General features: G+C 40.0%; 1 protein-coding gene across 6 annotated transcripts in view; it reads left to right on the top strand.

Annotated features, from left to right (window-relative positions):
• The window catches only part of KIF1B (kinesin family member 1B), a 192,324-nt gene extending 178,930 nt beyond the window's left edge, over positions 1 to 13,394 (top strand). For all 6 annotated transcript variants that reach the window (XM_074218481.1, XM_074218482.1, XM_074218480.1 and 3 more), the window contains 5 exons: positions 3,815 to 3,936; positions 5,321 to 5,470; positions 6,515 to 6,707; positions 9,647 to 9,765; positions 10,351 to 13,394. In XM_074218481.1, the coding sequence (XP_074074582.1) occupies positions 3,815 to 3,936; positions 5,321 to 5,470; positions 6,515 to 6,707; positions 9,647 to 9,765; positions 10,351 to 10,393 (627 nt within the window). In that variant the 3' untranslated portion in view covers positions 10,394 to 13,394. The remainder of the gene's footprint in view (positions 1 to 3,814; positions 3,937 to 5,320; positions 5,471 to 6,514; positions 6,708 to 9,646; positions 9,766 to 10,350) is intronic.
• The last annotated feature ends 9,836 nt before the right edge of the window (positions 13,395 to 23,230 follow it).

Raw genomic sequence — 23,230 nt, 5'->3', positions numbered from 1 at the left:
TGTGTTCTTTTATAATCTATCCTCTATCACCCACATCCCCCCATCCCCTCCCCATCCCTCTTCTCTCCTTTTTTTTCTAGATGTCTATACCCTATTGAGTGTATTTATGCTGTTTCTTCTCTGAGCCATTTCTGATGAGAATGAAAGCTCCCTCATTTCCCCTCACCTTCCCTCCTTCCATACCATTGCAAAAGCTACATGAAATATCTTTAATATGAAATATCTTAGCCTAGTCTACCTCTTCTTTCTCTTACTTCCAGTACATTTCCATTTCACCCACTGACTCCCATTTTTACCATATATTATATTTTCAAATTTATCTCTCTCCCGTGCCTCATCTATAAAAGCTCCTTCTACCTACTCTATTAAATGAGAAGGTTCATATGAGTATTATCAGTATCATTTTTCTATGCAGGAATACATGCAGTTCATCATCATTAAGTCCCTCATAATTTTCCCTTCTTGTCCACTCTCTATGCTTTACCTGAGTCTTGTACTTGAAGGTCAAATTTTCTCTTCACCTCTGGTCATTTCAATAGCAACATTTGAAATTCCCCTGTTTCATTGAAAGTCCATCTTTTCCCTTGAAAGAGCATGTTCAGTTTTGCTGGGTAGTTGATTCTTGGTTGCATTCCAAGCTCTTTTGCCTTCTGGAATATTATATTACAAGCCCTTAATGTAGTTGCTGTTAAGTCCTGTGCGATCCTTATTGTAGCTCCATGATATTTGAATTGTGTCCTTCTGGCTGCTTGTAATATTTTCTCTTTGACTTGGGAGTTCTGGAACTTGGCTATAATATTCCTGGGAGTTGTTTTTTGGGGATCTCTTTCCAGGGGAGATCAGCGAATTTTCTCAGTTTCTGTTTTACCCTCTGCTTCTAGGATATCAAGGCAATTTTCCTGTAGAAATTCTTTAAAAATGAGGTCAAGGCTCTTTTCCTGATCATGACTTTCAGATAGCCCAGTAATTTTAAAATTAGCTTTCCTGGATCTGTTTTCCAGATCAGTTGTTTTTTTCAATGAGATATTTCACGTTTTCTTCTGATTTTTCATTCTTTTGGTGTTGAAGTATTGTCTTGATTTCTCACAAAGTCATTAGCTTCCTTTAGCTCCATTCTACATCTGAAGGATTTGTTTTCCTCAGAGAGCTTTCTTATCTCCTTTTCCATCTGGCCAATTCTGCTTTTTAAAGCATTCTTCTCCTCAATAACTTTTTGAACTGTTTTATCCATGTGACCTAAGCTGGTTTTTGACATGTTATTTTCTTCAGCATTTTTTTGGATCTCCTTGACTAAGCTGCTGACTTCATTTCCATGTTTTTCCTGCATCTCTCTCATTTCTTTCCCAATTTTTCTTCTATCTCCCTTACTTGATTTTCAAAATCTTTTTTGAGCTCTGTCATAGCCTGAGCCCAGGAAACATATATTTCTTGGACTCTTTAGAGACAGAAGCTTGAATTTTCTCATCATCACATTGAGTATTTTGATCCTCCATGGGACCAAAGTAATTGTCTATGGTCAGGTTTCTTTTTTTTCCTGTTTATTCATTTCCCCAGCCTGTGCCTGCTTTTGGGGGGTGCTTCCTGAGTTTTTGAATTTTATTGGGATACCCTCCATAAGGAACTCAGTGTGTGAGGCTCTGAATGCTCTTCTTGACTGTGAATGACCACAAACTCACCCCTCTGCCCAGGAAATTGTGAGGGAGGGGCAGTCCCTGCTCTATGCGGGGCCTAGACTGCAACTAGGGTCTGAATGTGGTCACAGCCTCAGAGTCCTGTTCCAGGGACAGAGGACAGACCTCAGCAGTCTCCCTCCACTCCTTTACCTTCCTTGGGCTGAGCACTCAGGGCACAGCTGCCTGGAGGCTCCTGCTGGCCAGCTCCACAGTCTGCTTCTGTTTCCTGGGATCTGTGCACTGAGTGCCAGCAGCATTGAGGGCCTGGGCTTCATGCTCTCTGTGGCAGAGGTCTCCCTGCTGATCTTCCAAGTTGTACTTGGTGCTCCCTGGAGTACAGGTCAGAAAACTGCTTCTTTTGCCAGGAGGCCCGGGCATCCTGGGGCTGTTTCCAGGAGGCTGAAGCTCCTTCCCTCCAGCATGCTTCTCCAATCCTGTGGAATAGAGCTTCCCACTATTTTTCAGGTTACCTTGGTCTGGAGAATTGCCTCACTGGATCTTTCTGTGGATTCTGTCTCTGGAAAATTTAGTTAGAGTCATAATTTTAAAGATTTTGAAATATTTTGGAGAGATTACCTCAGAGAGGCTCCTCTCCTGCTGCCATCTTGACTCCACTCCCTTAATTTTCTAATCTAAGGATCTTTTCTCAGTCTTCATCCATTTGCACTGAACAGTTTGGGCTGCCTTTTCCTCCTAGATATTCTCACCACTTTGGGATTTCATGACAGAATTTTCTCCAAGTTCTCTTCCAACCCATCTGACCTCTTCTTTTTTGGGTTCTTTTGATATTCCATGTCCTCTAAAGTTTCTTTATCTGATTAAGATAGTTTATCATTGGGGCAGTTAGTGCAGTGGATAGAGCATCGGCCCTGGAGTCAGGAGTACCTGAGTTCAAAACCAGCCTCAGACACTTAATAATTACCTAGCTGTGTGGCCTTGGGAAAGCCACTTAACCCCATTTGCCTGGCAAAGCCACTTAACCCCATTTGCCTTGCAAAAACCTTAAAAAAAAATTTATCATCCCACCTTTTCCTATGCCTCTTGGCCCTTAGCCCCATTTTATTATCTTCTCCATGACCTTCATTCCCTCCACCCCTCATTTCTTTCCTAGACCATCACCCTTGCATCAACCACCCTCCTACAAAGTAGGCATTGTAGAAATGCTTATTCCTTATCTCAACTTTTTAATCTGAATATCTTGTTAGCTCATCTCAAACTCCACAAGTCCAAGATAGAACTTATCTTTACTTTAAAATCTAACCCTCTCCCAGACTTCCTTATTTCTCTCAAAGGAACCATTGTCCTCACACCATCTCCCATTTGAAACTTTGGCATCAACTTGGATTCTCATTCTCCCTCATTCTACATATCTAAGCAGTTGGCATTTCTTGCTATATAATTTCTCTGTCCTCTTATTCCTTCTTTTCACTTACAGAGCCACCACTTTAATTTAAGCCCTTACCTTGCCTTGATTATTCTAACATATTCCTAAGTGGACTCCCTCCTCAAGTCTGTTCCCACTCCAGTCCATCCTACACTCTAATAGATACCAGCCTGCATTTCCTTAAGCACTGATCTGACCCATCAGGCTTCTCAAACTTTCATCCCCTGACCCCAACCTAACTTTCCTGATTTACTGTTCATTATTATCCCTTCTATGCTCTTCATTTCAGCCAAACTGGACTTTCTCTTTTCCATGTCTCATTTCTGTACCTTTGCACTGGCCAAGCCCCTGATACCTTTGTTCTTTTAGTATTCTTTTTTCTTCCATTCACTTGCTTCAGCACTATTTCCTTCTTGAAAGCTCCTAGGCCCTTTCTCCCTAACAAATATTTAAGTTCCACATATTTATTTGTATTTATTATCAATCTCCCTTTGCCCCTCCTTTCTCTCCTTTTCCCCTCTCCCTCCCTCCTACCCTCATCCATATCAAAAATATGTTGCTTATTAATAATGTGTTTGTTGGCTATTTGAACAGTTAATTCTTTTTTATAAAAACTTGCTAATCCATAATACTTAAAAAGGCAAAGTCCTTCAAAGTATGGCATTTGGTTTTTTTTTAAAGGTAACTTTAAACTTCAACCCAGTTTTCCTGATGTTTTACCATAATATAATATATACTGTTTTGTCTGTGTCCACAGTTATCTGATATTTCTCCAATTGGACGAGATCCATCAGTGTCCAGTTTCAGCAGTGCAACCCTCACTCCTTCATCTACCTGCCCCTCTCTCGTGGATTCAAGGTGCAGTTCAGGGGACCAAAAGTAGGTACCTCTCCTCCACTTGGAGAAGATGACTTGGGTGTTACATGGCAGTGACTACTCTGCTTTCTTTCGTATTACTGCTGGATTCTCTTTCTTGCTGCAGGTCTTTTGCTTGCCTTCAAAGTGCCTGTCTTTGTTTTCATCTTTTTATATGACTTTCCCTTTCTTCTTTAAATTATGATCTCTTATATTTAAAAAAATCCACATTAGGAAAAAGAATATCTTTATCTAAAATAAATTTTGTATGTTGCTTTGAAAAAAATATGTATGATGATCCCATTAAATGAAAAGGGCAGTTAGATGATGCAGTGGAAAGAAAGCTGGGTCTGGAGTCAGAAAGACCTGAATTCAAATCTGGCCTCAGACACTTACTAGCTTTGTGACCCTGGCAAGTCACTTCATCCTGTTTCTCTCAGTTTCCTCGTCTGTAAAATGAGCTGGAAAAGGAAATGACAAACTTTGCCAAGAAAAGTCCAAGTGGGACTCTCCACAAAAAAGACTACTTGACTGAAATTACTGACCAGCCACAACTAAAATGATATCGTAGGATCATACTTGTCCTAAGACCATCATTATTTTTATTTTTTTTGTAAGGCAATGGGGTCAAGTGACTTGCCCAAGGTCACATAGGTAATTATTAAGTGTCTGAGTTCAAATCTGAACTCAGGTCCTCCTGACTTGATGGCCAATTCTCTATTCACTGGGCCACCTAATTGCCCTAAGACAATCTTTAAAGAATTAAAATCCACACCCAAGAGAGCAAAATGTTATCTTCTTCCAGATAGGTTCCTTTTGGTTGATGTTTACTTGGATAAGATGCACAATGTGTTATTTTTAAAAGATTGGGATGTGAGGAAATTGGTTAAGAAAGGGAAAATCTCTTTCATGGTGACTATTTGGTGTCTTCATTTTATTTAACTTGGTGGTTTGTCTCATATGACTTTGGTTGATTTCAGAAATTTCTTTTGTTTTTAAAATCTCAGTTTTAAAATGAAATTTGTAGGATTTTTTGGTCATGAGGATTTGCACAATGAGATGAGGGGACGCTATTAACATAGAAATGCTTCAAAGAGTACAAATTAATAAGCAGATACTGTGGTTAAAAAAAAAATGGAATATTGCCATAGGCCCTCACTTAGCCTGTTAGTACAACTTCTGAAAACTCACACTGATTGAATATGAAATACAAGTTCTCCCTGGGACTGTTTCCAGCTCCAAAATTGTTTGAAGGACCTCTAAATCATGATGTTACACTGAGCTAGATTGTGTTTCACAGCATAATATTTTATAAAAATAAATTTAAACATTACCTTCATATTTTCTTATGAAAATAAATAAGGGATAACGTTCATTTTACTTCTCAACTTCAATCCCTGTTTTAAAGGACCCCAGAAGCTAACTCTCGGGCCTCTAGTCCCTGCCCAGAATTTGAACAGTTCCAGTTGGTCCCCACAGTGGAGACTCCCTATTTGGCTCGAGCTGGAAAAAATGAATTCCTCAACCTTGTTCCAGACATTGAAGAAATTAGACCTGGGTAAGAAGGATTCACTTTTGGCACAAGGCTGCTGGGCATGAAAATTAATAAATAAATCATCCTATAGATTTTCCTGCTTGCACTGAAGCACAGAGTGATTAGACTCCAGCAGGGGTTGCTGTTGCCCTGAAAGCTCTCCAGCTGACATGACTTAAGCCATCTCTATTTGGTGCTTTGAGAGGACGGCTTTTTACTTCCCTATGAGCTGCTTTAGGAGAGATTCTTGCCTAAATTCAATTCATTAAAGGTGTATTAATCACTAATATGTATAAAATACTATAGTAGAAATTGGTTGTGTAAAGAGAAAACAGTACAGATCTTCTTAAGTAGCTGAAAAGACATGTATGCTGATTAAGTTTCAAGCCTTAGTGACTATTAGCATGATGGTGCCAGAAACAGGAATAAAAATGTGTTAGGGAAGATGTGTTCTGTTAAGATTAAAGTGCTGGGCGGCTAGGTGGCGCAGTGGATAGATAAAGCACTGGCCTTGGAGTCAGGAGTACCTGGGTTCAAATCGGGCCTCAGACACTTAATAATTACCTAGCCGTGTGCCCTTGGGCAAGCCACTTAACCCCATTGCCTTTCAAAAACCTAAAAAAAAAAAAAGAATAAAGTGCTAGTCTAGCATACACTTGGAAAAATACAGAGTGAGTAGTCAGAAATTTAGGATTGAAGCTTTAAGGGAAAGTTATGGGTAAAGATTAAGATTTCAGAGTCTTAATGCATGGAGAGAAAAGTTAAAGCCATAGGAGTAAATAAGATTGCTTAAATTGACGATTTGCTTGTTTTTACCTGTTCTGGATGGATGAATAAATGAAAAATACATTTAATGCTTACTAAATGGACAGAGCAAATTATGTCTCTGGGGATATAATTACAAAATATAGACAGTCACTGCTCTCACAGAACTTTCATTCTAATTGGGGAGGAAAAAATATAGTCCATTTTAATTACAAATCATATGAGCCATCCATAACTGCATATGTAACCTTGGTTGATGTTCTCTTTTTTGTTAGGAAATTAACCTCTCTTGTTGTCCTTCAGCTCAGTGGTCTCTAAGAAAGGGTACCTCCATTTTAAGGAACCATATTCCAGCAATTGGGCTAAACATTTTGTCGTGGTACGACGTCCATATGCATTCATCTACAACAGTGACAAAGATCCAGTAGAACGAGGGATCATTAATTTATCTACAGCCCAAGTGGAATACAGTGAAGACCAACAAGCTATGGTTAAGGTCAGTACTGACTCGTCTGGTTTCTAATGCCACACACAAGCAATTGTGACCTCATTCTTTGTAGCACAAGAAATTGTTCCTTTGTGCCTGTGTCCCTTCTGAAATGTTTTGTCTATGGAGCTGATTGTTCATGTGAATCAAGGCATAATCCAGGTAAACATTTGCTCACCAAAAATGTAGTGAAGAGCCACCACAGAATCCAAATCCAAGAGAGGAATCCTTGTAAATTGAGTTCATCCAGATGCTCCACTTTGTGAATAACATTATGCTAGCTCCATCAAACCCTGGAACAATGCAGATTTTCCTGACTGAAACCTGTAATTAGTGAAAATTTTGAGTTTGGTCTTCCTTTCCACTCAGAAAAAAGTAAAAATTCCTGTGTTGTACAGATGAATGGACAACCTATAGCTCTCATCCATCACTCTAGACATCTTGGACAGACATTGCAGGCAAAGAGTAAACTGGAACCAGAACAGCATAGGATGAGAGCAGGCTGGATTGCCTTTAAGAAACTGTCATAGTAGCAGAACCAGAAAAATACTGTACACCCTAACAGCTACATGGGGGTGATGATCATCCTTGATGAACTTGCTCATTCCATCAGTGCAACAATCAGGGACAGTTTGGGGCTATCTGTGATGGAGAATACCATCTGTATACAGAGAAAGAATTGTGGAATTTGAACAAAAACCAAAGACTATTACCTTTAATTTAGAAAAAAATCCTTATCTTTTTATATAATTTTGCTCTCTATTATACTTTACTTTTCTTCTTTAAGGATATGATTTCTCTCTCATCACATTCAACTTAAGATAGATGTATACCATGGAAATAATGTAAAGACTAACAGACTGCCTTCTCTGGGGGGGTTGGGAGGAGGGAAGCAAGAATAAGGGGGGGAAAATGTAAAACTCAAAATAAATAAAACCTTTCTTAAAAAAAAAAAAAGAAATTGTCATAGTGATCCCAAGCTTCTTCCTAAAGAGACCTTTTAATATCAGTAGTCATTGGGTGATGATAGGTGGTTGCAAGTCATGGAATGTTATAGTCTCTGAAAAATTGAAGCTAAAGATCTCCTGATGAGCAATGGAAAAGCATGTGTTGGGTGTAAGCAGGCTGCAACACCTTGCAAACCAAAAATTAGACTGGATAGTGTTGTAATCAAATAAATGCATGATAACCAAAGAATGTGAGCTGATCATATGGTGAGTGAGAGTCAGGCAAAAACTGATGTTTACACATTCCATTGGTCTGTTCTCTTTGTCAGGAGGTTTAGAGGAAACCCCTCCAACCCCCTCCCCTGGCAAGATATTAAAAGGGACTTTATGTAGAAAACCTATGGAAAGATGGTTATTTTGATGGTATTTTGTATTTTTTCCAACCACATGTAGAGATAGTTTTCAATGTTCATTTTTGTAAATTTTTCATCTTCAATGCCTCCCTTCCCTCTCCCCTCCACAGAGCAGCAAGTAATCTGATATACATTATACAAATTTTCATATTAGATATGTTGTGAAAGAAAGGTCAGAAGGAAGAGGAAAAAGCACAAGAAAGAAAAAACAAAAGACAATTGTTTTTTGCAAGGCAATGGGGTTAAGTGACTTGCCCAAGGCCACACAGCTAGGTAATTATTAAGTGTCTGAGACCGGATTTGAACTCAGGTAATCCTGACTCCAGGGCTGGTGCTCTATCCATTGTGCCACCTAGCCACCCCAAAACAATCATTTTTTTGCAAGATTTTGAGTTTTACATTTTTTACTCTCCTTCCTCCCCCTGATAATAAGAAATATAAGATAGGCTCTACATTTATAAGCATGCTACACATAGATCCATATTGATCCTGAAGAATTTATATTCTAATGGAAGAATCAATACATATAATGGAGCACTTTGGTTTGGAAAATTGTAGGGATAACAAGAGGAGTCTTAGGAGAATAGTTTTGACTCCTCCCCCTTCAAGAATGATTACAGAGTTAATGGCATAAGGCAAAGACAAGGCATTTAGCTAGAATAAGTCAAGACAGCAGAGGCCCCAAGCCAGTAAGGAAAAGCTGGGCTGAGGTGGAATACAGGGGAGAGGGCCAGAGCCTAAGAAGTGAAAGGGAGCATGGTGGCTGAGGCTTTGCTGAAACAGTGTCTGGAATGACCATCACCAGGCAGGATAACAGGAGCTGAGCTAGAAGTTTGTCCAGGGCAGCATTGGGAGCCTTTCCCAGCTTAGTAAGATCTTGAGGTCATTGGAGTGCCAAAGGCTTGGAGAAGGCATCAAGATATCCTGCATTAACCAGAGCCTAGTTTGAGTGTGTTCTGGTATTACCATGGACATAGTACTGCTTCTTATCAGCAGGGTGTCTTGGCAAGTCAGTTGACTGTCTTCAGCCTCAGTCTCTTCATCTGAAAAATAAGGAAAAGACCTGCCTTTCTGCTTCACTGGGCTATTTGAAGGATTGAAAAAAAATGAACATAAAATAAATAATGGCCAATATGTATATATTATCTTATAAGTTTTCAAAGTCTTTTCATCCTTTTTTTTTTTGGCCAAGCAATGTGGTTAAGTGACTTGCCCAAGTTCACATAGCTAGATAATTATTAAGTGTCTGAGGCCGGATTTGAACTCTGTTGCCCTATCCCACTGCACCGCCTAGCTGCCCCTTTCTTTCATCCCTTTCAAAGTACATTCCATCATTAAGGAGGATAGTGCAAATATTATTGTTTTTTCATGACTGGAATTTGGAACTCCAAGATCAAAATCTCTTTCCCATTCATTTACCCATTCCCAAACTAGTGACTAACATGGGTTACTGGCAAGATCTTCATTCCCATTCTAGTGTTGTCTCTGTGGTCCCTTGCTGCCTCTTGATGAAAGTACTTGGCAAATGTAAAAACCTGGAAAGTTATTAGTCTTTTATTAACTTTCTTATCTTCTGTGATTTTCCTAGACATCCAATACCTTTGCTGTATTCACAAAGCACCGTGGCATCCTTTTGCAAGCTATCAATGATAAAGACATGAATGATTGGTTATATGCCTTTAACCCTCTCCTTGCTGGCACAATAAGGTAAGAAATGGAACATTCCTGCCTTTCTTTTCTATCATTTCCTTTTGAACCTCCCTAAGAGAATCAATATTTGTAAATGGGAAGTATAAGTTGCACACCAAATTTGATATAAAAAGGAGAAAAACATTTATTTTTTGAGCCTTGGGTGGAATGAGGCATGAATAGTCTGAAACTGAGGTACCCATATTTCCAATGAGACGTAACCTGTCATATCCTAATATATGTACACCCTTGACTGCATTTGCTTCTTCTCTATCTTCTTTCATTATCATCATTCCTATTCTTTAAACATTCTTCAGACATGAGATTGGAGCCAAATTTTAGATTTTTTTAAAGTTTTGCTATTCTGATGTTCCAGCTACAAATTTGGGAATTAGTACTGTTCAAGTCTGTGTTAGGGCAGTTCCTTAAAAAGCTCTTCTGCTGATCGTGCAGGAAGAAGTTATGGGCTTTCTGTCCAAGAGGTCCAGATTCTTAGTTCTGAACCCTGGGAAAAGAGACTACAAGTGTAAGTCATAGAGGAAGAGCAGGAAGGGGAGAGAACTACAGTCCAGTTTACTTATAGTTTTTACCTGTCTCTTATAGGTCAAAACTCTCTCGCAGACGCACAGGTCCACTGAAGTACTGAGCAGATGCTGCAGAGCCCCCTCCCTCGCCTACAGACAGAGGAAAAAGGGTCACCGCTCATTTTCTTTGTGCTTCTTGACGGTTCTCCTTGTACGTGCTCCTGTGGCTTAACTACAGCTTCTTCCCCACCCAGCAATTTTTCTAGCCCACTTGTTCCCCAACCCTTCTTTCTCTGTCCTCTTTTCATTTCTCCTAAGCTGAGAATACTACTAGTAGCATGTGGTCAAACAAAAGGAAAAATGAAAAAAAAGAGGAGATCCAAAACATCTCCAAATTATTTTTGTTGGGGTAGGGATGTTCATTTTTGAATTATTGGTTATCTCTTCTGACTACCATTGGTGTCTGTACTGCTATCTTCGGATATTTTTGTCTGTCTTTGAAAAATGCTTATGACTTTACTTCCCCTTTCCCAATTTGTGGTGAGGTCACTACATTTTTTTTCCCACTGACCTCAAAACTACAGAAAGAGGAAAGGATCCAGCCCCTTTGTGACTTGGATAAAGGGACTTACCCTGTCAGAAATCACAATTAGATTGCTTTCTCTGTTTTTTGTTTTTTCTTCCTTTTCTGGTTCCGGTTTGTCCTTAAGTTTCTTTCCAGACAAAGTGGCTATAATGAAAATTGGATACTTCACTCTCTCTCTGAGAGCTAATTGAAGCTCATCTGGAATGGAAATCTATAATAGCTTAATTGAAGGTTGGGAGTGTTGAGGAAAAAATTATTTTCAGTAGGATTGAAGCAGCAGCTTTCTCTATTCAAGTAAGGTGGCTCTACTGTTGGCATCAGGTAAGGACTGTGAGGTGTCAGCTTGCACATCACTATCCAACATTAGGGATGAAACTATATGGGATGAAAGTAGAGTTCTACCAAGTCATTACTCCTTCTGGGTCCCATGCAGTTGAAAAACTACAATCCCTTTGGGCCATGTCACTTCTGATTTGGAAAGAAAGTTGATTCACTGGAACTTGAACCTGATCTCTTTAGCACTAGTAATGTTTGGAATCCATGCATTGCGGTATGAGAATTAGTGAGAAGGGGGAATGTTGTATTTGTGATGAATAATAATAGTAATATTTGTATTATTGTTAACTGATGAGGTTATAATTGACTAAAGCAAACTATTATCACAAAAAGTGGAAATCAAGAGTCCCTCCCTTTGGTCCCACTGGCCTTCATCCAGAAGGAAGTATATACCCTCTGTATTCATATATACTAGCTTTATTTTGCAGGTCCCTGAATTGAGATGACCAAAACAAAATCTCCTCTATGTGTATGTGCATGGTGTATAAGGCTATACAAAAGAAGAGAAAACAAATGTATGCCTGGACTCATGAGTTTGGGATCAAGTTTTTCCCCACCCTTAAGAGAAACTGTTTCTTATGTATTCTCTTGTCCCTCCTGCTTTCTGCCTTTCTCCCCTAGAGAGTTAAGGAGTCTTGCTAGAACAGAAAAGAAGGGATTCCCTACAGAGAAAGGAGAAGGCTGCTATTGAGGAAGGGCATCCTCACTTCATCTGCTTCAGAGGGAGAGTTGCCAGAGAGCCAGGGCACGACCTCCATCAGAGGCCTCCCCAGTTATCCTAGTTGTTCCTTCATTGGCCATTGAGTTTTATCTAAATAATGAAAGAGAACAAAGGTCTCCAAGTCACCTCGATTAATTTCTTAGATACTGGAGAAGTTGACACCACCCTCTAGCCATGTTTGAAGGCCAATGCATTGAGATCTCATCCTTGAGGTTGTTCAGCATTCCCTATCACCGCACTGTTAGATTATCATCATTGCAGCCAGAGATCCCTGTGGGAGCATTGATTGCCATCCTTCTTGGCCTGTTTGGCCCCCAGTTAAGTCTCATCCCTGATTCCTCTACTGAGCTGCCCTGCAGGAAGAGGATGAGCAGTCTGAGAGCGTAGTTCAAGAAGAACAAGGAGGCAGGTCAGGCCCTACCTTTCTACCTTAACTGGAAAAAAGCTGAAACTCTCCATCCTGGTTCTTTCTGCTCCCCCATCTCTTTTGTTTTATTAACGCTTTGTGGATCTTTACTGCACTCCAACGTTTCTTTGTTATCTCTGTAATGGACACAACATGCAGCCCCAAGCAGAGCACCAACAAGGATCTGCCCAGGCTGCTGATGGCTTCCTGGTTCAAGTTCATCTGGCTTACTAATGAATGAAGAACAAGTGAAAATTCACTTAGGCTGAGGCTGTTGTGATGTCAGACTCAAGAAGACATAGCTGTCCCAGGTGTGGGCAAACAGGCCAAGAGGCAGTGAAATGATGTGGCATGTGCAAGGGACTTGATTTAGATTTGGGTTGGTTTGTTTTTTGTTTATTTTTTAAGTAGGAAAAAACTATAGTTAGGAAAGTCTTTGCTTTGGGTAAATCAGATGAGAGAACGTGTTTAACTGAATTACCCTTGTACACCAATCAAGTTAAGACCTCTGAAAGCAAGAGGACCTGCAACACCGTCCCTCTGGCGGGGCTGTCAGGCACAGCTCTCTACCTCCTTTTCTAGAAGGAACCCATCTGCGTCTGGATACTTGGTCTGGAGGAGCTATGCTTGAGGGGGGCACCACCCCTAGGTCCCCAGGAAGTGGTCTCAAGGCAGCAATTGCCATGTGATGCTTCGAGTAGACAAATCCAACTGCAGTCACACAGTGATTTTTAGTTATTTGCTGTTCAGATTTTCAAAAGGCAATCCTGATTAGCCTTAGATCCATTTTTTAAAAATCCCCTGAAAATTAAAGAGGAATGTGTGCTAGCTCAAAACCAGACCTCCTTGCCTCTCCTTTCCTCATCTCCTCTCATCTGCTCACATCCCCTTAAGAAAGCAATAGCCGATGTTCAGAAATGCCACCTAATTTGGGGCAGCCTGCTTGGGAGTCAGCCAGCTCTCAGGGCAGGGACCAGGCCAGGGGCCAGCCAACCCACTGACCATGGTCAACCCACAGAGTAGGTAATGAGGCCAGAACACGTGGCTTCAATAATGACCTGGAGTTCCTAAGTTTTTTTTTAATTGTTTCATTATATCAAAAGTGATTGTTCCCTAGCGAAGAAACAACCACCACATGACATTGTGGTTTTTCTATAGCTACATAAAATTTATGAAACACTGAACTCTTTATTTTTTTTTCTATTCTAAGGAAAGGGGGAGGGAAATAAAATCATCATGAAAGGTCTTTTTCAGACCAAAAGAATAGTGACTTTCTTGGCACATATTTCAAAGCAAAGACTTTGCTGCCTGCTGCTTATTATCTAATTTACAGGGATATTTAATTTTGTTTTGTAATGTATTGTATATTTACACATCTGTAATTAATTGCACATTGGACTGGAAAAAAAATTATCCAGAGGTTAGCATTGATTGGTGTTCTGTGTTTGACTCCTATGGCCTGGCCACCCCTCTGTTTCTATCTGTTCTCATGCGCCTTTGTCTTTCCTCTTAGTTTTGTTCTCTTTTTAAAGGCCAATTGTTAACCTGCTTCTTAAAAAGAGACTAATGCTGCTGTTCTTGAAAGGTTTGCTGAATGAATGTATTTAAAATAGGACTCTAATTTGTGTACATTGCGTCTGTCTACAGTGGCTACTAATGAACTACCCAATGTTCCAAACCATTACTGTATGTAGTGGGAATGTATTAACTTTGTGCTTCCTTGTTAAATGGAAACATCAGCTGTTCAGTAAAGAGAGTTTTTTGTTGTTCAAAAGGCCATTTATGAAATTTTGGTCCAAGCCCCATAGGAAATTTAGGAAAACTGTCAGTTATTCAAGGAAAAGAAAACTTCTGTAACTGATAATTAAGGGTCTCTCCAAAACCTACAACCGAACAGCTGTGCTCCGATGGAAAGCTAGAGTAATGTTGGTGTTTCAACACACCTTGGCTGCCATGTTGTTTTCTCATGTCTGGCATTAGTTGACCTACATGGTTCCATCAACACTTATGTGTTTTGTGTATTTTAGATGTTGTTGCTAAAAATGCTGTTACCCTTATACCCATTACCATCCTCTAACCCAACAACAAAAACCATAAAGCATAAGTGGCCTTCTTGAACCAATACTTTGCAAACTGATCTCTCCCCAGTGAAGGAATCAAGCACATTAGCAATGATGTACATTATTAATTTCAGATTTTCATTTCATGTTTTATTTTGTAAATATATCTGATGTTTGGAGCTTCAGTATACAAAATGTAAATATAGTTCGTGTATTTGTACTAATTCTGATTCATTTGCTGTATAGCCTTAGATGTGCAATGCAGACATTAAATAACTGTGTATGGTAACCTTGCACCATGGAACTGTTAGTGAACAAGGTAAAATAATAAAGGTACAACCAGTGCATTCAGGCTTCCTGTGTAACTTATTCTGTGATTTCCCTGCCAAGACATTATCACAACTGTTCATGTCTTGCTTTCCTTTTATCTGAACTCAAAGTTACCATGCATTCCTTTACAGCTTTTTTTTGTTTGGAAGATGAATGTGCCTACTCTGTAAATCATTAATAGTTCAGAAACTGCTTGGAGCATTTACCTTATTTCTGCCTGAATGTCCTGATTATTAATTTCTTTTGATTCTTCAAAAGCCTTTATTGTTTTGGAAATAGCACTCCTGGAGCTCCATTAATAGAATATCCACTCTGCACAGAACACTGACCTGGGTGCTCAGAGAAACTAGGGAATGGCAGGACAAAAGCAATAATAGCAAACAATGAATGGCGCAGTTGATGGAGCATAGGACCTGGAGTCAGGAAGATTCAGCTTCCTGAGTTCAAGTCCAGTTTCAGACACTCCAGCTGTGAGACCCTAGACACTTCATTGTTTGCCTGTTTTCTTATTTGTCAAATGAGCTGGAGAAGGAAATAAACTACTCCAGTGTCTTTGCCAAGAAAACCCCCAATGGGGTCATGAAGAGCCATAAATAACTAAAACAACTCAACAAAAAAATAATTGCTCTCAAGGAGCAGTTTGGGAACTAAATCAGGATACCTACTACTAACCTCCATAGACTAAACTATATCTGTTGGATGCATTTGGGTTGGACAGGAAGGCTGGCAGATCACAAGATTTAAAACTGATAGGAACTGGAAAAGTTATGGTTTAATGCCCTCTGAGAAAGATAACATAATGCTCATCCTCCCAGCAAACCCCTGCCCCTGCGACCCCCTCCCCTCTTTTCTGTTTTACAAAGTGCTTGTGGATGTTGTTGAGCAGTAAGACGATTATGGATCTACAGTTACAGGGCTAGTATTTCAACCCTTTCATTTTACAGATGGGGAAACTGAGGACCTGAGAAATAAAGTAATTTCTTAAGGTTAAACAGGTATCCCAAGTCACTAGCTCAAACATGGGCCCTCTGTTTCTAATACTTCTTTCGGTAACTTTTTTTTAAATAAATGAACAGATGTTACCACTCTCCCTAAACTTGCCCCTTACTAAATATTTGTTCATCTTCACCGTAATGTTAGTTTTCAGCTCTGTTCACTGAAGTCATAGCAATTATGGCAAATTAATGTCTCAAGTGAGAGTCCAACATCTCTTCCCTCCCCACCAAGTGGTATATTCACATTCTCTTAGCTAATTCCTTATTTTGAGTTCAGTCCCCCTGGGGATAATATGTACTGAGCCATTGTTTGTTACATATAAATAAGAAGAATTCTATCAAAATCATACTCTAATAGAGATTATGGGTGGGGAAATAGGGGCAGTAGGGTAGGAAAGCTCAAGCTCAGGCATCTGGATCTGGACTGCCTTCTCTCTTTTAGAGCGACCATGAGGCCATTTTATAAGCCAATGCACTGTTTGTTGTCAGTGTCCCTGATCAGCAAACCAGATCTCACTGCTACCTTATTTTGAACAAAATTTCATGTATGGTTCTAGTGGTAAAAAAAAAAAAAAAATTATCCATCCTATGGAATCAAACTATTTCTTGCCTATTCAATGAACAGGTTAGCCAGTGCAGGCTTAGGTCATTTTGTATGGTCACGTTGACTCAGCACAATTGATCCTTCAGACTAGAGCAATCGATCTACTTTCAAAAATTATCCTTTCCCATAGCCCTGGTAGGCAAATTCTAGAACAAGGAAGTGGTTAAAATGGGAGCCTAGATGATTTAGGATTACCATGAATTTCTTAAAGTGAGTTTGTTGTATAAGAAGCCTGCCCAGTATTCCACTCCTTGCTCCTCCTGGGTCTTCTCTTTAACTCTTCCATCAGAAGTCACCATGTAGTGAAGTAAATATGTTCCTGGTTTGTTGGCACAAACTCTGACTCCTTATAATCCTATGTGAGGCCGATAACTCCTAATAGTTCTGTTCAAATCAGCATGGCATACTGCCGTCACCATAGGACTTGCCAAGTCATGAGTGTTTGTCTCATTTAGAATAGTCATGAATGGGGCAGCTAGATGGCATAATGGATAGAGCCGGCCCTGGAGTCAGGAATGCTTGGGTTTAAATCTGGCCTCAAACACTTAATAATGACCTAGCTGTGTGGCCTTGGGCAAACCACTTAACCCCAGTGCCTTGCAAAAACTTAAAAAGTCAGGAATAAGGAATTGCCAAGGGTAAGAAAGGCACCAAATGAGATTAAAGGGACTTCTTCCTGCAGAAGAGGTATCTAGACTAGAGAAAGAAAGTGGGCCAGGACCACCCTGCCATAAAAACATTTTAAAAACTGGTCTCTGAACTATAGAAAAGGTCTGTCGTTGCTGGTTGCTGACAGCTAGTGCTGGCATCTTAGGTAAATTGCACCTTAAGCTAAGTCTTTCCATACCTTAGGGGTATCTGAGTCCCAGATATTAAGACTGTGATGAGGTAGGACTTCCCACAATTCAGCAGCCATTGGGTACTTTATAGACAGTGCAATCTTGATAATTATCCTCTTGGAAGAAAGGCCCTACTGAGATGGGAACCAACTCAATTATCCGACTGCCTTGGAACCCAGAAGCCAGAGCCATCTCTTGGGGCAAGCCCCCTGGCCTCTTGGGTCCAGGCTTCCCTCACCTTATCATGAGGGGGTGGATCTCAAAGGCCTAGATCATGAGGTCACAGAAAGTTTTAGATCAAGAAAGGAACTCAGACTCTAACTCAACCCTCTCATTTTCCAAATGAGAAAAATGACACTTAGAATGGACAGATGACTAGTCCAGATTGGATCACAGAGCTACTAAAAGTGTGGACTAAATCTCTCTGACTCTGAGGCCTAACACTCCATGATGAAATGAGATACTTGTAAAGCTTTTGGCACAGTGCTAGCATATGGTGGGAGCTTAATAAAGACTTGTCTTCTCCTCTAGCCCCCGAGTTACCTCCATGCTGCTAAGGTCTCTTTTTTAACCTTGTAATCAAAATTCTATTACTACTTATTTTTACTAATCATAATTAACATTTATATAGGGTTTACTTTATGTGGGCCATTTGATCCTCATAACCACCAAGAGGTGGTTGCCAATGAGGAAACTGAGGCAGAGTTTAGGTGCTTTGATTAAGGTCATCATTATCTGTGGGGGATGAGTGGATAGAGCACCAGCCCTGGAGTCAGGAGTCCCTGAGTTCAAATCCGGCCTCAGACACTTAATGACCTAGCTGCATAGCCTGGGGTAAGCCACTTAACTCCACTGCCTTGCAAATAACCTAAAAAATAAATAAACAAACAAAATAAGTAAATATCCGAGGACAGTTTGGATCCTCTTATACCTCTTCTTATACCTTTTTTTTTCCAGAAAATGTTAGAGTTTCACTGCTTTGACCAAGAATAAAAATTGGAATTGCATACAAGAAAACTGTCACCTCCAAGAGCTCATTTTAGGAGTGGGAGTTTTTTTGGTTGTGTCATTTGTTTCTAAAGCATGTTTGGAACTTTCCTGTACCTTTAGCCTAGGTCTAAGGTTCTCTCTCCTTCCCCAACCCCCAAGCAGTTACCCCTGATTCCCTCCTACCAACTTGCAATACAGTGAAAATAGAGAAAACCAATATTTGACTCACAAGTTCAGATACAAGCTAAAAACTTGGAGGAGACCATTATTGGCTTCCTTGTCCACAGCACCTTATGACGTGCCCACATAGCTCTCCTGGGGTTGTTTGAGGAGAGCATGCTGGAAGAGGCCCTTAATCATAAAAAGAGAAGCAGTGATACATAACTTAATCTGATATCTTTACATTAATTTTTTGGGGACCAAGGGCTGGAAAACAAGCTTTTATTATTCACCATAAATACAAAGAGATAAACATAATCTCTACCTTCAAGGAGTTTACATTCTAGGAAGAGAGATATCATTATAAATAATTAGGTTTGTATAAGATAAACAGAGTAGATAGGTAATCTTAGAAGGGAAGACACAAGAGCTGAGGGAACCAGGAAAGGCCTCCTGAAGAGGTGGGGATTTGAATTGAGTCTTTTCTTTAGGTTTTTTTTTTTTTGCAAGACAGTGGGGTTAAGTGGCTTGCCCAAGGCCACACAGCTAGGTAATTATTAAGTGTCTGAGACCGAATTTGAACCCAGGTACTCCTCACTCCAGGGCCGGTGCTTATCCACTGCGCCACCTAGCCGCCCCCTGAATTGAATCTTGAAGGAAGCCAAAGAAACTTCCAGAAAGGGGCGGCTAGGTGGTGGCAGTGGATAAGCACCGGCTCTGGAGTCAGGAGTGTCTGGGTTCAAATCGGGTCTCAGACACTTAATAATTACCTAGCTGTGTGGCCTTGGGCAAGCCACTTAACCCCAATTGCCTTTCAAAAACCTAAAAACAAACAAACAAAAAAAAAACTTCCTGAGAGATGAAAGGCATTTCTCCAGGATAATTTTCTACTGGGGTTAATAGAGTAGGGATTGGACTTGTGGATTCCAGGGAGGAAGAAAAAGGTGGGATATTTTTAGCAATATTTTTTTAAAATACTCCAAATCACTAATAATTAGAGAAATGCAAATTAAAACAGTGGAGTACCACCTTATACCTTATCAGATCAGCCATGGGGACAAAAGGAAAATGACAAATGTTGAAGGAGCTATCAGAAAAGGTAAATAAATGCACTGGGTGGGACTGTGAACTAAGCCTGTTCTGGAAAGTAATACAATAGAATACAAATTTATTCACCTCCTATTATGCACTAGATACTGTTTAAAAATAAAATATATAAATAAAAAGACAACTTTTTGTCCTCAAAGTATTAAAAAGTAATTATTATTGCAATCCAATGGGAGAAGACAACACATAAATGGAGGATGGGAAGGGTAAGGTGAAATAGGACTGTACCCAAAAGACTACTAAGCTGTGAGGGGCGTCTAGGTGGTGGCAGTGGATAAAGCAACGGCCTTGGAGTCAGGAGTACCTGGGTTCAAATCCGGTCTCAGACACTTAATAATGACCTAACTGTGTGGCCTTGGGCAAGCCACTTAACCCCATTTGCCTTGCAAAAACCTAAAAAAAAAAAAAGACTACTAAGCTGTGGAGAGCCTTTTACCCAATAATTCTGAATCTATACCCTAGAGATCAAAGGAAAAGAAGGATGCATATGTACAAAAATGTGTAACTTTTCATCCTGGCAAAGTATTTGGAAACTGAGGGGATGTCCATCAATTGGAGAATGGGTGGACAAGTTTTGTTATATGAATGAGATGGAATGCCATTGTGCTATAAAAAAAATGATGAAAGGAAACATGAGAAGATGCCAGGTTAAATGAACAGAACCAAGAGAATGATTTACATTTACATATTTATATTTATGAATGATAGACATCTTTAAAAGACAAAGGCATACTGATCAACATAAATGATCAATCACAGTTTCCTAGGACTCATGAGGGAACTTGCTGTTGACCTTCTGAGAGAAGTGATGAACTCAGAATTTGGATTGAGGGATATACATACATATATGCATATATAGCAAATATATATATGCAAATCGATAGCATATTTATCTAGAGAGGGAGAAACTGAGACAGGGAAGGAGACCAAAAGATATGTGTGTGTGTGTGTGTGTGTGTGTGTGTGTGTGTGTGTATGCCTTTTGCAGGAATTTGTTTTGTTTAACTACATGTTTATAACAAGTTTCATTTTTCTTGCTTTCTCAATAGGTGAAAAAGGGGAAGTTGGAGGAAGAGAAATAAGAGCCAAAAATAAAATTGAATTTAAAAAACAACTCTGCCCCAGAAATTCCCAAGTGGCACTTTTATGTCCTCTGTATCCAAGCAACAGACAAGTAGGACCTCTATAATGCTTTAAGAATTGCAAAGCATTTTTCATATTACCTCATTTCTTTTTTTTTTTAAGTTTTTGCAAGGCAATGGAGTTAAGTGGCTTACCCAAGGCCACACAGCTAGGTCATTATTAAGTGTCTGAGGCCAGATTTGAACCCAGGTACTCCTGACTCCAGGGCCCATGCTCTATCCACTGCACACCTAGCTGCCCCTACTACCTAGCCGCCCCATTTCTTAACATCTTCTAAAGAAGTATTTCCCAATTATTCTATTTAGACATTGGTATGTTGAAAAGATGTGTTTGGTTGAATGTCATGACTTGGATTTTTTTTCTTCCTCTTTAGCAGTTTTTGACCAAGAGAGTGAGAGGTGGAATTAGTGACCAACCATGATGGGGGTGGAGGATGGACAGAAAGAAATAACCATATTTTGCTGCCATCAACAATTCCATTGTTAGTTCAAACCAGCCCCAGGGTAGCTGGAGCACCAAAACTACATTGTAACCAGAGAAAACCCTGGTCTAAAGTTTGTTTCTTTTAAGGAAGACTGTTCACTGTCTGAAGATGCTTTAACCTCATGAATATCATAGTCCTGTGTGAAATGAGAGGTGAGCCAGGCTTACTTTACACACTATTTAGCTGTGATCACAATAACCTTGCAAAAGCTACTCAGAATTATAGACCTGTACAGGTCAAAGGAACTTTATAGAGGCAAATCCCTCATATAACTAACAGGGGAGGACATTGAAGCCTAGAAAGATTATGTGACTCACTAAAATAGGAAATTTCTGGGTTCCCAGACTAATACTTCTTCCAATACAGTAATACTACCACCGCCCTTTCATTGTACCTAAGTAAGATAATCATAGCACCCTTAATGGCACTGGTGTTGTTTGTCCTTCATTCTCCAAGAAGATCATGACATTAGGAAGCTGATGCCATGACAGAATTGGATTTGAGTAAGGGGAGGGCAAATCTAAATCACTAGACTCACTTTCTCCTCCAGAGTCTCCTCGGTCCAGTGGGCAGATATGAATAAGGATAACTAGGGGTGTTCTGGATTTGAGGCCATCAGGATTAAGCGATTTGCCCAAGGTGACACAGCTAGTAAGTGTCAAGTGTCTGAGGTTGAATTTGAATTCAGGTCTTCTCGACTCCAGGATCACTATGCCACATGAGGAAGTATATAGAGAAAATCACTGAAAAAAAATGCCAAATGCATGTAACAAATCCCCTACCAAGAAATGGGGGTTTATACAAAAAAATAAACTAATAATCCTCCACAATCTGTCTTTCTGTTTTAGTGGTCTTGCACTTGACTTCCCTCCAGTCCTCTATGGTTTTGGGATGCCAGTCCCCTCGCTGGCTGTTCCTCAAAGGAGACTCCATCTCCCAACTCCAGGAATTTTCTTTGTTTGTCTCCCATCCCTGGAGTCATCTCCTTCCTCGTCTGCCTTTTGGATTCCCTTGCTTCAGTCAAACCCTTCCTAAAATCTCACCTTCTAGAAGGTTTTTTCCTAATCCCCCTTAAATCTAGTGCCTTCCTCTCATGATAGTCTTCAGTTCGTCGTATTTCTATCTTGTCTGCATGTTGTCTTTGCTGTGAGCACCTTGAGACGAGGGGCTATCTTTGCTTTTACAGTGAGTGTTTAAAAAGTGTTTGTGGATTTGTGAGATGGTCAGCTATGATGGACGCAGCTCCTCTCAGCAGCTGAAGTGATCAAGGACAGTCCCAAGAGACTTGTGATGGGGAATGGCATCCACATGCAGAGAAAACACTGCGGAGTAGGGGCAGCTGGTTGGCGCAGTGGATAAAGCACCGGCCCTGGAGTCAGGAGTATCTGGGTTCAAATCCGACCTCAGACACTCAATAATTCCCTATCCGACCTCAGACACTCAATAATTCCCTAGCTGTGTGGCCTTGGACAAGCCGTTTAACCCTGTTTGCCTTGCAAAAAACTTTAAAAAAAAACCCAAAAAACTGTGGAGTCTGAGTGCAGACCAAAGTATACTAGGTTCACTTTTGAAATTTCTCATAAAAAAAAAAACCCGTGTTTTTTCTTTCTTTGTCATGCTATTTCTTCCCTTTGATTCCAGTGCTTCTTTCACAATAGGACCAATATGGAAGCATGTTAAACATAGCTGTATATGTGTAACCTACATCAGATTACTTGCTGCCAAAGGGAGGGGAGGGAAGGGAGCAGAAAAACATGGAACTGAAAACTTGCAAAAAGATGCCTATGATTGGGAAAAAAATGACATAAAAAAAGTACTGTTGGGGCGACTAGGTGGCGCAGTGAATAGAGCACCGGTCCTGGAGTCAGGAGTACCTGGGTTCAAATCCGGCCTCAGACACTTAATAATTACCTAGCTGTGTGGCCTTGGGCAAGCCACTTAGCCCCATTGCCTTGCAAAAACCTAAATAATAATAACAATAATAATAATAATAAATTTAAAAGTACTGTTGCCTTATAGGATTTTTTGTTGCATATTTTATTTTTGCATCATTATGCATATTTTTGCATATTTTAAAGGTTGTATTTTTTTTAAACCATAATTAATTTACTGCTCATCTGCTGAAGTGCAAAAGGAGGTTGAAAGGAGGCAGGTGCTGAGGGGCTGGCAAGGAAAAGCTGGCAGCAAGCCGGGTGTGAG

This window comes from Macrotis lagotis, chromosome 1 (assembly GCF_037893015.1).
Source record: "Macrotis lagotis isolate mMagLag1 chromosome 1, bilby.v1.9.chrom.fasta, whole genome shotgun sequence".
NCBI lineage: Eukaryota > Metazoa > Chordata > Mammalia > Peramelemorphia > Peramelidae > Macrotis > Macrotis lagotis.
Note: the sequence above shows the minus strand (reverse complement) of the source record. Positions and strands in the feature narration are given on the sequence as shown.